This window comes from Anarhichas minor, unplaced genomic scaffold (genome assembly GCF_050575085.1).
Source record: "Anarhichas minor isolate MPS153535 unplaced genomic scaffold, ASM5057508v1 ptg000026l, whole genome shotgun sequence".
Lineage (NCBI taxonomy): Eukaryota > Metazoa > Chordata > Actinopteri > Perciformes > Anarhichadidae > Anarhichas > Anarhichas minor.
Window position 1 is genome coordinate 7977352 of NW_027466472.1, and position 13115 is coordinate 7990466.

The 13115-nt window shown below is 42.1% G+C and overlaps 1 protein-coding gene across 1 annotated transcript; it reads left to right on the forward strand.

Moving 5' to 3' along the window:
• The first annotated feature begins 2148 nt into the window (after positions 1–2148).
• On the forward strand, positions 2149–12129 carry relt (RELT TNF receptor). Its single transcript, XM_076100567.1, has 9 exons — positions 2149–2190; positions 2350–2442; positions 2996–3180; positions 3526–3578; positions 3727–3978; positions 9053–9133; positions 9540–9618; positions 11246–11596; positions 11925–12129. The coding sequence occupies exons 1-9, from the start codon at positions 2149–2151 to the stop codon at positions 12127–12129; spliced, it is 1341 nt and encodes a 446-aa protein (XP_075956682.1).
• Positions 12130–13115: the final 986 nt, after the last annotated feature.

Sequence of the window (13115 nt, forward strand, 5' to 3'; positions counted from 1 at the left end):
GCGTGGTGAAGAGGTGCATTAAGGTTGCCTCACCCTTCAGGCACACTTATGACACACACACGCACACACACACACACACACACACACACGCTGTTTTAGCTGTGATAGAAGGGGCATGTCCCAAGGATGTCAGGGGTGTGTCTGTGGTCAGAGTGACAGTATAAGACACAGGCAGGTACATTGAACCTTCCATTCAGCTACACTCGACTTGTGATTTGTGTGACTTCTCAAGTTGCATTTTAGTGTGAATTCTGTCTCACATTCTGAACTTCATGTAATTTCAGATTTTCTATCTTAATTTTGTAGCTGTGAAGTCTAGTAGAACGTTTTGTGAGTGTACAAGTGGCACCAAATAGGACTTTTAACCAAGTGCTTGTTAAGACAGCTGTAAGAAAGTTAGATTTGAGTTTGGCGCTGACTCAGCATTTCTAGCAGCATACACAGCATCCTCGTTGAGTTGCCAAGGCAACTGTGCCAATCAGCTGCAAGTCTGGGGTAAGCATGCTGCTCCGTCTTTCTCCGCTCTTTACCATTTTCTTCTTCTCTCTCCTATTCTCACGTTCTTTATCTCAGGCCTGAGCCAAAATGGCCGTTTCCATCGTTGTCTGTTCTTTTCTCCTATCTTCTCTTTTCTTTGATATATTCTAAATGCTTCTTATGTTTTCATTTTGGTCACTGGCTGTTTTACTATGTAGTTATCTTACAAGCCTGTTTGGGTCCGACCAGTGCATCAGCTACATTTTCGCCTCTCTGATAATACTGCTCTTGGGTGAATTCACAGTCTGGATGAAGTGATTGGCACAGCATTTTGATAAATTGTTATAACAAGTTTTTTTTAGGATTCTAGATTGTCAGTCTTGGAAATTTCCTTAATCTATTCTTGGGTGTATATGATGTGTCACACTCTAGACCTGTTACCAGTTGTTCAGTGGACTGAGTCAAGCTAATCTGGAGTTTAAGTTTAGATTCAGAACGGCTTGTAGGAATAATTATTCAGAGACACTTCAGCACATTTGCTGTCACAGAAATTGAATCTTACTCTTCCGCATGTTGGGTGGCCACCCTGCTGACAGCTCTGCTGCCTTTTTAATGTAACAAAATATCATATGTTGACACTACATGATTTTGGCACGTTGCATTAAGCAGTGAAGTCTCAAACGTGAAGGTGAGCCAGTATAAGTGTCTCATTGATAGGTGACCTCAGGTTAGATTTCATCTTTGTCCATGAAGTTATATAGAAGCATCAGTTAAAGGGCAGTAATATATATCTTGCCGAACACTTTCTGTGTGAATAATGTTTATGCATGCGGGCACTATAGGGATTTCTAACTTTAGAGATGACAACATTGCTTTGCTGTAATACAATCTGACTCATATAAGAGTTTTTCCTTAGATTTATTTCCAATAACACTGCAAAATAAGGCAATACAATCATCCTCATCACTATGTGTTTGTAATCTCTATCACGATATCACTTAGTTTTGATGACATTAATAAATAAAAATAATTGGGTTTTTCTGACTTACCTAAATGTCCAGATAGACTCATCCCAGGGGCAGCATGTCAAGCCTTGAGAAAGTCAGTATGAGTTGGCAAATGAATATGTTTATCATGAATAATTTCGTTAAATATGTATGCGAGTGCCTACTGCCCTGAAATAGCCACAGAAAAGCCCTGGTTCATTCACTCCTGTCCATAAATAAACCTGATTCATGTTAAATGTTATTTACAGCATTTACAGCAGCTCCTTACCTCCCTGCCACTCGAGTCACTCCACTCTGAATGAGTCGCAAAAAATGACTCAGGTGTTTTTGTGAGTGCGCGTGTGTGGTATAGTGTGAGTGTGCATGCTTATGTACTGTGTGTGTCCGTGTCACGGGAGTGTTGTAATATCATCTATTTTGTCGTGTTGTGATATGTTGTGTTGTTATCCTTACTGGACTATAAAATATTCCTATGCACTTAAGAGGTCAATAAATGATGTTGAAAAAAGAGCACAGTTGTGTTTGACTGAGGTGACAAGTTTTATTTTTATTATGCACTTTAAAACCCATGTTTATATACGAACCGGACCATGTTTTACAATGGAATGTTCCTGTCATCTCTCTCCTTTAGATCATATGAACATAGTAGAATACATTGAAGAAGATGAGGAACCACCTTTGCTGCTCAGCTCTCGTCCTTCTCACGGTAAATACGTGCACGCGTGTGTTTATGCAAAAAAAAAGAAAGGTTGTGTTCCTTATAGACCAGGTGGCATGTATGCTTCATGATTTAGTAAGTGCGTGCACTCAGTTTTACCGCGAACCTCGGCCGACTCATGAGCATGTGTGTGCATGTGCCTTCCAGGTGTTCGGCTGTGGTGGGACTGCAGCAGTGCAGTGTCGGCGGGGGGAAGGATGTGTGTGTCTGCACTGCCCTGCTGGCCAGGAGCCTTCCAAGGTAAGAGTACAAACCGAAACCAAATTATTCATAACAACCCGACTCGCTTTGAGAGACATTTTTAGTCCAACATGTCTCTACTGTTAACATATCTGTTGCTATCAAGTGATTTAGTGTTCAGTAAAGCAATAAGTATAGAGAGTGCAAATGAATTGTGTCATGTAAGCAACAGCCACATGTTGAATGTGTGTATGGATTGTTATTTGCAATATATATGTATGTAGTTATCTGCATCCATAAACATGTATGACATTGCATTATAATCAAAAGTTGGTTTTTTTGTCAAGGTGTGTCATGTTTCTCTTTTTTTGCAGGTTGTATTTATGAAGTTTTGGTAGATCACATACTGTTACTGACACAACAATCACTTGGATACCTGTATTTACCTTTTTTGAATAGTCCATGAAGCTATGTATGTGAAAGTATAAAGATGTCTTGTTTCGATTCCAGTTAACACAGAGACTCTTAACACTCTGACAGCTCCAGAGAGATGCTTCATTTTGTGCTTTTGCATCATTTTGCTTGAGTTTAGAAGTGTTTTCTGTCTTGCCAGGCTTGTGGGCAGATCCAAAGGCCAACAGAGGAAGTGCTATGTCAGTTGTGCCCATCTGGAAGCTTTTCGGACACACTGGACTCTGAGCTTTGCCGCCCACGTGCATCCTGCAAGATCCTCGGCCGTAAGGTTGCAACCCCTGGCACTGGGACCTCCGATGCTGTCTGTGGGGACTGCCTGCCTGGGTAAGACCTACCTGTCTGCTTGTTAATCCACCCACGATTAAATGAAACTGTTGGCTTGACATTGAAAGTGCTTTGCTCGAACATGCACGTTGTAAACTTTTATTTGTTCTAAATGAAAAAAATCTGGGGATCTGCTGTGTCGACAAAACAAGGAGACACACACAAACAAACACGCATTCACCACAATGGGCAGGCAACATCAAGCACAACAGGACACAAAATGCCACAGTCTAAAACCGCTGATTCATTCTTTAATTGTAGAATGGTCCTCCTCTTTCTTTTTCTCTCTCTGTCCATCTCTCTAATTATGCTTTTTTTCTCTCCTTTTTCTTTTTCCATTTGCAGGTTTCACTCCACTGCCACAGGGGAAGTTTCCACCCAAAGTCTGTGTGTGAAAAGTAAGCAGGATCCTGCAGCATGTGTCTGAAAATGTGATTTTAAACTTCCCATGCTGCCGGTCCATCATTCATTTCACAATCATCATTTGTTCTTCATGTAGCTGAGACCATGCTTTTTCTGTATCTTTTTTCTCCTTTCTCTCAGCAGCTCTGCGTGTCCGAGCGGTGCGTACAGTGGGTAAAGGTCCATCGAGCGGTGCAGGGGGGCCGGTCAATGGCACAGTGGTACGAAGCGCTGAGGAGAAGACGGCAGAGTACGCCGTGTTCGCTTTGGTGCCCATCTTCTGCGTGATGGGCCTGTTGGGTATCCTCATCTGCAACATCCTGAAGAAGAAGGGATACCGCTGCAGTGCTGACAAAGAGGGAGGAAATGAAGAAATTGCCACACCGCAGAAAGAAGGTGAGAGAGATCAAATGACAGGACATGGAAAGATAAGGAAGAAAATAAAAGTTAGAAAAAATAGCAAAAAGATAGAAAGTAGCAGAGAGAGTGATTACTGACACTATGATTTATGTTCAGGTTGTTGTCACGTTCGCCCATAAAAATGCCAAATTAGCACAAACGCATGCACACGATGTGGTTTAGTGTTGTCAGGAGTCCGGGCAAATCCAAGCCAAGGCCAAAGGGCAGTGTCTTTTGTGTGCAGTCACAGTCCATGTATCTCTGTGACGTGACTGCACGCAGGTCTACATGGGAGGCTTTCTCTTTTCCTCTTTGAACTTTGACCTTGCAGGGTTCATGACATGACAAGCATGCATGTGTTTTTCTAAGCATGCACTGCTATGCTTGTAATTTTCCAATCTGAAAAGGGGAAGAAAAAAAAAAGCATTCCCATCAACTCACTCACCCTACTGACGTCAGAGAGAAACTAACTTGGGTAAACACAGAATGAAGTATGAAGAGGAGCGGGGGAGGGCAGACGAAGAAGAGAGACTGAAGGATGAGGGTGGTATTAACCGAAGGAGTGACTGGTATCACTACATGGAAATCTTAAGAGAGTGGAGAGAGAGAAAGAGAAACACACAGGGATCAAGCGATTAAACAAGTGTTACGTTACACTCCTGCTCTAACTGGTTTGCTCAGGCTCAGAGTAACGTGAGAGGTCTTTATGCCTGTCCTTTGTAAAAGTGTAAAGTCATGTAGTACTGGAGACTCTTCATAGACCTGGAGTACCTCAGTCTTCGACCCAAATGGAACTCTTTGCTTGTGAGGTGTAATCTTGATATCAAAGCTGACACCATCGATACTTTTTGTATAGACCTGCATTGCTGTGCACACAATGCGAGAAGTACACCCATATTTCCTTTAAGTGTCTATTGGACGGGATGTACTGTACCTGTGTGGTTCTCAGGCTTGATTACAAGGTAAAACCCTCAAGTCACATGGCGTACGTCATCTACTGTAGCATTGCTCGGAGCAGCCTTTTTTTAGTGAAGTGTTCCTGGTACGTTTCCACGTAGATCATTTGACATTTGTGATAAACCGTCTGCTGTGAGGAGTTTCATTTACGGTTGCACAAACTCAAAATGTGTGTCAGAGGGAGTTCATTCAATTTAGCAAACATTGCAAACTATTGCGTTCACTTGGTTGCTCATGCAAAAAGTAGACACAGTGTAAAGCAATGGTTCATTTGGGAAATATAGTTATTTGCTATCCTGCAGAAAGTAAGATTAGATGGATACCTCTTTCATCTGTTCATTACACATGCAGCTACAGCCAGCTGCCGGTTAGCTTAGCTTACACAAAGATTGGATACAGGAGGAAACAGCTAGCCTAACTCTGTCCGTTACAAAATTACAAAAGCTGCCTAACATAACCTCTGAAGCTCGCTTTTTAACATGTTAAACAATACATTTACATTTCCACACCTTGGTTCTTGTACAAATTAAACAAATAAGACATTACGTTTTAATTAGTGAGCTTTAGAGGTGCTGGTTGGTGGATTTTGCATTGGTCAGAGTCAGGATGATATTATCTGTTTCCCCGTGCTTTATTGTTTATGCTAAGCTAACCGCCTGCTGGATGTAACTTCATATTTAGCAGACAGATGTAAGATAAGATATACTTTATTGTCCCGTAGGGAAATTTGTCTTTGACTCCAATCCACATGCACGCATAGAACATAGATACAGTCATGCATGAACATGCTTAAATACACATGTTGAAAGTAATATCAATCGTCTCATCTTACTCTCGGTAATAAAGCACATAAGTGTATTCCTTTGAACAACCATTGCCTTGCAAAGGCTACATGAAGAGCTCATCAAGCTAAACAACGAATAAACTCCACTTTAATATGTTATTTTCCTTACTATTGTGCTAGTGTCTATCAGTTACTGTCATTACGTGTGTAAGCATTTAAACAGATTGAAAAGCTAAGCCGGCTTTCCCCTCAATCCCCTGATGGTGGGAGGCTCAGAGGAAAGTTGTGTGTCAGCCAAGTCGCCATACGTTGTGCCAGGCATCAGGAGCTTCAGAGCACAGCTGCCGCCCTCAACAGATCAGACTTTCTGTCAGCACGTCCCACATTAAGATACTGTTTGCGCTTGCACAACACCTGCTGCTTTGGATAACGTACTGTATCCCATCATTAGGATCAAAGAGTTTAGTTAACCGATGTTTTTCACAGATGCCAATATCAAAAGATGCTTTACTTGGATTTTGTTTTATCTCTGTGTGACTGAACCTGCTTCTTCTTCATACAGTTACACATACTCACACGTGATGGTTTCTTGATGCAATGAGCGAGGCGAGGACATCCACGGTAGTTTGCTAGCTCATTGTTGTGGATTACAGGGAGGACGTTGCTCTTTTATTTCAGTTCCTAGGTTTTTATAGCTTCTGTTACCTAACATTTCAGCGAAAACCACCAAAGTAGTTTTTTATATCTTTCATGGTACAAAGATGACAGTTGTGAAGCTGTGATTTCAGGCCTCCGCGAGGACAGACGGAGGTCATACGAACGGTCTGTCTGTCAAAGATCTCTGCCTTCTGTTTGCGGCTTTGCTTTGGTCTCTTCCTCTCCGAGCACTTTGTTGTGAAAGTTAAGACATCTAGAAACTCCCTAGCACCCATTCCCCCTCAGTTCTCTTTATCTGTCCTCGTACTCTCCATTCATCCGATGTCTTGGCTCCTAACATCCCCTCCCCCACTCATGAACACGACACTATCCACTCATCTCTCCTTTCCCAGCCAGATCAATAATTAAATCGGGTCCTCATCTCCTGGTTTATGTCTCTTCTTTCTTTCTCCTCGCCTTGTTTCTATCCGTGATGTTCGTCTTCCTTCCTCTTCTTATATCCCCTTTTTTTTTGTCAATTTCTAGAGCTTTTCAGGGTCTTCCATGATAGAAATGGCATTCTATTGAAGCTGACTATGTGTTCCATATATGAAACCCCTTTGTTGTTAGTTTGACTGAATTATTGATTGATTCAAAATGAATGATTTTAATTTAGGATATTATGCAGATAACAATATCATTATGACTTTTCATTACGTTTGAATACTCACAATTTCAGCCTTCATAAGTTAAAAGAAAGATGAAATCTACGTTTTAACGTTTTACAAACATGCAATGTTAAGACCTCCTTCACTCTCAGCTCCCCTCTTTCTCTCCTCCTGCGCAGCTTTGAGGACAGATGATGCAGTGGTGCAGTAATAAGCAAGTCTGCATATGTGAGTGAGACAGATAAAGGACGAGAGAGGGGAGCTTAAGCAAAGTAAAGTTAGTAAATACAACAGAACGTGAGTAATATAAGGAAATAAAAAAATGAAGAATAAAAGGATGATCAGAGGGCAACAGGTGGCTTTAGATGCTGCATGGGAAAAATGTACCTCTCTCCCTCTTCCCCTCGGTCGTTGTTATGTAACTATCCTTGCAGTGTGCTGTCTGTCTGTCTGTCTGTCTGTCTGTCTGTCTGTCTGTCCACCTGCAGTAGTCCCGACTGGGCAAGCGTTAGACCTAAACGTCTTACTCCAGCACTTTTTTTCATCGTCTCCGCTCAGGGGGAACACCCTTGGGCATGAATTACAGCGAGGCCAAGCTTAAGTCTACAGGGCTGAAATCAGACTGCAGCGGTAACTCTGAACACGCAGAGCTGCAGACAGAGAAGAGTTTGACTTATGGGAGAGTGCAGTGACAGGGAAGCTGAAGGTGGAGAAAGAGAGAGGACAAAAATGTTGTGAGCCAAAACTGCAACTTCGTGATGACTCATCCTGCTCAGCCACAAGCGCAGAGGGAAAAGTAGAGTTTAGTTGCTGCAGCTTTTCAGTTTCAGCCATGTTAGCGCTACGGGACTACAGCATTTAAAACGACTGGTGACTTAATGTGGCTGACACTGAAACACTGAACACATGGGTCTGACTGAATAGAAGAGAACGAGTGCCACACTGTGAAATGGATGCCGTTGTCCTCGCATAGCAACAGCCACTGTGGCGACACAGCTATTGTTATAACCTAACAACAGCCTGTGACTGCTTATGCAAGAAGACACATAGACGCAAACGTGACAAGTGCAACACTCACATTTTGCTCTGTAACACACAACTACTCTACACACAGTCACCTGGGGGTCTGGTATACACACACACACACACACACACACACACACACACAGATAGAGCCCTGTGTGCTTCAACATTGCTGAATGGAGTGTGATCGCTGAGTGAGCTATTCTGGACCTCTCCCTGTGCCCTTCATTGCTCTCCTCTCAGCTGCCTCACTGTGCTGTGCTATTATGGGATGTTCGGAGGGCGTTGCCATGGAGGCACATCTATTCTTTTCCGTTCAGTCATCCACTTCCATCTTTATCAGTCCCATCGTGTGTGCGCTGTGTGAACTTTGCTCATTCTGTCTCACTCTATTACGATGGTAGTTTAAAGCAAATCCATCTGTTGATTCTGTTAATTCTATCTTAACATGTAATAGCCCTAACAGGAGGAACATGAGTACATTGAAATATATACAAAAATATAAGTTTATATATTCAGGTTCATATTAGAGTGTGTTTCCCCCGAATATCCGACACAGTTTGGATCTCTGGGAAGTGAGATCCAAAAACACACCTGCAATATCATATCCTTTGTTCAGTGCACGCACACGTTTTCAATACACATTACGATTAATTAACTTGTTAATACATTACATTACAATCATTTAGCAGACGCTTTTATCCAAAGCGACTTACAATTCAGATACTATCTACACTGCAGGCACAGCTACGGGAGCAATTTTGGGGTTAAGTGTCTTGCTCAAGGACACATCGACATGCGACTAGCAGAGCCGGGGGATCGAACCGCCGATCCTCTGATTGAAGGACGGCCCCCGCTTTCCACTTAGCCAGAGTCGCCCCCCACTTGATAATGTAATATTTGCACATGACATTTTTTTTTGTATTTGTGTTATATGTATATATGTCATTATGTGTGTCAATATACTAAAATGCAATATACATCGTCTTTCTGCATGCTTTAGGTAACAACTGTCCCTACATATCTGACGATCTGAATGAAGACACCATCAGTATTCTGGTTCGCCTCATCACTGAGAAGAAAGGTAGGTGTTGACCAGCAGTGACATAACTCACGGGCTAGTGGTCAGAGTCATTTCATCTCTGGTGGCTTTAGAGGGCAACACAGCGTCACCAAAGTACGTCACAGACAAGTTTCCACTGCTGCAAGCTCAGACTGGCTGCTCCTTATCTCCGACATTTGTTGTTTTTGAAAGGGAATACAAAGTTTTTCCTTTCGAGTGAAAAGTAGAACAAACTGTGAGTGAAGATAATGTATTTTGAACTTTTCCCAGGGAAGTTGTTTTTTCGCCAATAAGCAAAAATTTACCATTTAGACTCTAAATGGTCTAAATCCACATCCCAGCAGACAAGTCTGATTATTCTTATTTACGGAATTGACTGGCACTGTCGGATTATTGAGTCTCATCTGAATTTTTGTGTGCGTTTCAGAAAATGCTGCTGCACTGGAGGAATTGCTGCTGGAGTACGAGAGCAAACAGATGGCCATGAGGAAAGCCTCGTCAATCAAGTATGAGACCACACACCCGCTTAATATCCGATATATGCCGTATACCTTCGAGGTATACTTTTGCTCATTCATGCTGCTCCATAACGAGCTGAATACAGAGGCAAGGGAAGAGTGGGAGAGAGCAGGGCAGAGGACATTTTGGAAGGAGGCTCCTGACAAGAGGAGCACATTTTTATAATTCAATGCCAACTGCAATCTATTCTTTTTTGTATTTTTTTTTTTTTTTTACAAAGAAAGAAAGAAAGTACTCTCATAAGCATAGTTTACATTTCCTCAGTGCAGCTCTGGCGTGGGCTGATACTTTGGCAGTGACTCACTCCCGCATGTCTGAAGAGAATGTCTGACACAATTGTAACCGCTGTCTCTTGAGTCATGAGGCTTAAACAGCCAGCCTGGCACTAAGATCATTGGCTGTCACATAGCTTGAAGTCACACAGTTTACATGACCAAAGGTAGTTGTGGTTGGACCTTTGGTTGTAATGTGCAGCCGTTAAAAGTGCTCAAGAAGTCAGAAGTTAATCTAACAAATCCAGCAACATGCTGCTTTATACCACAGTCTACACCACTGTGTTTTCCTTAATCTGCAGTAGACAGAGAAGTAATCTTCATACTCCAAATTGTCCCTCTAACAACACCATATACATGGTAATTTGATCCATTACACTCCAGTATGTACGTATGCCGCATCTACAATAGTCAGAGGTCTCAGGGGCAGTGTGCTGCTGTAACATGTGAGCTTTAGATTCGAGAATATTCTGACACGCACACATAATATTCACACCGAAATCTGGAAAGCTTTCAGATCCTGTGTGTGTGTAAGTGTGTGTGTGTGTGTGTGTGTGTGTGTGTGTGTGTGTGTGTGTGGTGGGAGGTTCTGCAGGGGTCACTACTGGTCATACTAGTACAACACAGGGACACACGGCTGCATTCACCTCTTTTGCTCTGCTTTTCTCTGCACAAAAGAACAATGGAAAGGCAAACACTAAAGAGGACTGGGTGCAAAGAGATACAACTTTAGATTTCAATTATTCATTTATTTTCTATTTAAACACTCACACTGAACAAAGGCAGAGATGAAAGTAATGTTTGAATATTCTTTGGAGCTTTTCTCACTTAAAAGACTCACTTATCTTAGCGTTATGCTTTATTACTTAGCAACACAAAAAACACTAATAAAGACTAATGCATTGACATCCAATCCTTTCTGGCCTCATCCCTCCCTCCTACATCAGCTTGGCTCTCCTCCATCTTCAATATGTAATAAACTATTCTAAACCCATACCTTTATTAACATGGTCTTTGTTAGTGAAATAAGAGGGAAAGTGTGTGTCTTTTTGTGCATATGTGTGCAGAAAATATAGGTGATTTAAAAATGTTTATTATGCTGTACACTGAATGGACATGGAAAGAAATGTTGTCAATTCAATGTTTAAATTTCACTCAAATATCAATGACATTTACTGACATGGCAACCACCTTTTAAAGGTTGGTTTGAGTTCAATATTTTAAGTTGTAGGGATATTTGTCTTGACTAAATTAAATATACAAATGCCTGATTTAAAAAAATTATTAATTTAACTGATCATTTGTTCACTCCCTCCTCATCCTCTCCTGCCCTTCCTCCCAGGTTCCCGATGCTGTCTCCTCTGTCCCCTTTCCGCTCCCTCCCCAGGCTGTGCCCCCATCAGTCCCACCTCCACACCATCTCTGGCCTCTCCGGCCTGGCACCCAAACACGGCTACCGCTGCACCCGCTGCGCTCAGAAGAAATGGCCCCCTGTCCTCATACCTCCCCTGGATTCTCTCAGAGATCCCCTGAAGGCTCCCCAGAGCCTGATCCTGCCCTTAATGGACAGATCCAACGACCAGCAGAAGAGGCCCCTGCTGGGGGGTTTGTTTGTCGACACCCACCACACACAAGCTGTTGTGCCAAATACTGTAGAGAAGGAGGGAGAGCTGACAGTGTTATCTGTGGGGAGGTGAGACACGTCCATATTGCTTCATACCCAACACACATCTGACATGACAAACGAGGGCATGCCATGCAAATATTTTGTTACTTTTTCTGCTGCTTTTTACTGCAGCTCCACTACTTTTTACTGCATTTATTCAAGAGCTAGTTATTAAATAGTTTGTGTGACCTACAGTACAATATGTAAATAACCCTCAAAGATGATTAAACACTGTAGAAAGAGTAATCAACCTCACACACTCTCAAGCAGCTTCCAAACCTGTAAGAAAATGTGTGTTTTGTCATAAGTACCATGATTGCCATGAATGTAATTGTGATCATATCTTGACTGCCAGGTTTCAAGTGGCTCAGATCCCCGAGCAGAAGCCTGTCACGGTGGAAACCAAGACATCATCCCAGGAGCAACGCAACTCCTTGTTTGGAGGGAAACCGTTCTGCTCGTCTTCCTCATCTGGCATCAGGAGGTACAACCTGCAACACAACATTTTGCAGCTTCCCCCTCTCGCTTTATTTTTGCTTCCATCCCGTCACTCGCTGTAATCACCTCTCTCCTCCCCATTTCTTTCTATTTCTGCACTTGGTTTTTCAAAGTTAAAGCTCACATTCTTCTGGCCAGCACTGAATTATGTGGTCTGTTTCACTGGGAAAGGGTATTATACAGAGTATGATCAGTTAATCAGAGGAGTGCCTCTAAAATGATTTGGGAAATGAGCTTCTTCTTCCTCTCTGTTGGATCTAACTATCTGTTTCATTCCTTCTTCCATTCTGTCCTTCGTGTCCTCATCCTGCCACGTCCTTGATATTTTGACTCTCTCGTTCAGGTGAAGAGACAAAGAGACGGTGTATTATAACGCTACCTTGCTGAATACGACCTCATCATTCACTGACAACTTGACAGCTGGCAAGGAGGGACTTTCTCGACCATGAAACCACAAGGACCACCTTGTGCTGGAGGAAGTTGTTTCTATTCACGCAAAGAGAGGAATATAACTGTATTTATTATCACATAAAAACGATATTGTACTTTACAAATGTAACATCGTAGAAGTTCCACTCCAATCTCAGCTGCTTCACTGTCACAGAGAAAGTGAAGAGTATAGCTTTGTGATAAAAGATTGTCAACGTCTGACAGAGGGAGGCAGAAAGCCCCTATATTTGTGCTTCCATGTAAAAAAAATACAGACACAGGGATAAAACACACATAGGTGAACACATACTCAAATAACTAGAACTGCTCAATCAGCAGTGAGACTGAAACAAACGAGGAAATGTCAAACCAAGTTGTGATCAAGTGCCATATGAACTAAGAGTATCAAAGATTTCCTTACCAGACAGAGCAAAGCTGGTGTGGCTGAAATAATAATAACCTATATGATTATGGCCATAAGACACTTAATTAAAGTACAGCACTACTACAGTAAGTATTAGAATCACAAAATGTTATAACATTCCATATCATTTTGTTGTTATAAATATCTTTTTATTTGAAGTTATCCAGCTTCACTTTTCTTCTCACATTCGCAGGT

Coding starts and splice junctions, on each gene's coding strand:
- relt (XM_076100567.1), top strand. CDS start 2,149: ATGAGGAACCACCTTTGCTGCTCAGCTCTCGTCCTTCTCACG. Junction 3,181..3,525: donor TGTGGGGACTGCCTGCCTGG/GTAAGACCTACC, acceptor TTCCATTTGCAG/GTTTCACTCCACTGCCACAG. Junction 11,597..11,924: donor ACAGTGTTATCTGTGGGGAG/GTGAGACACGTC, acceptor CTTGACTGCCAG/GTTTCAAGTGGCTCAGATCC.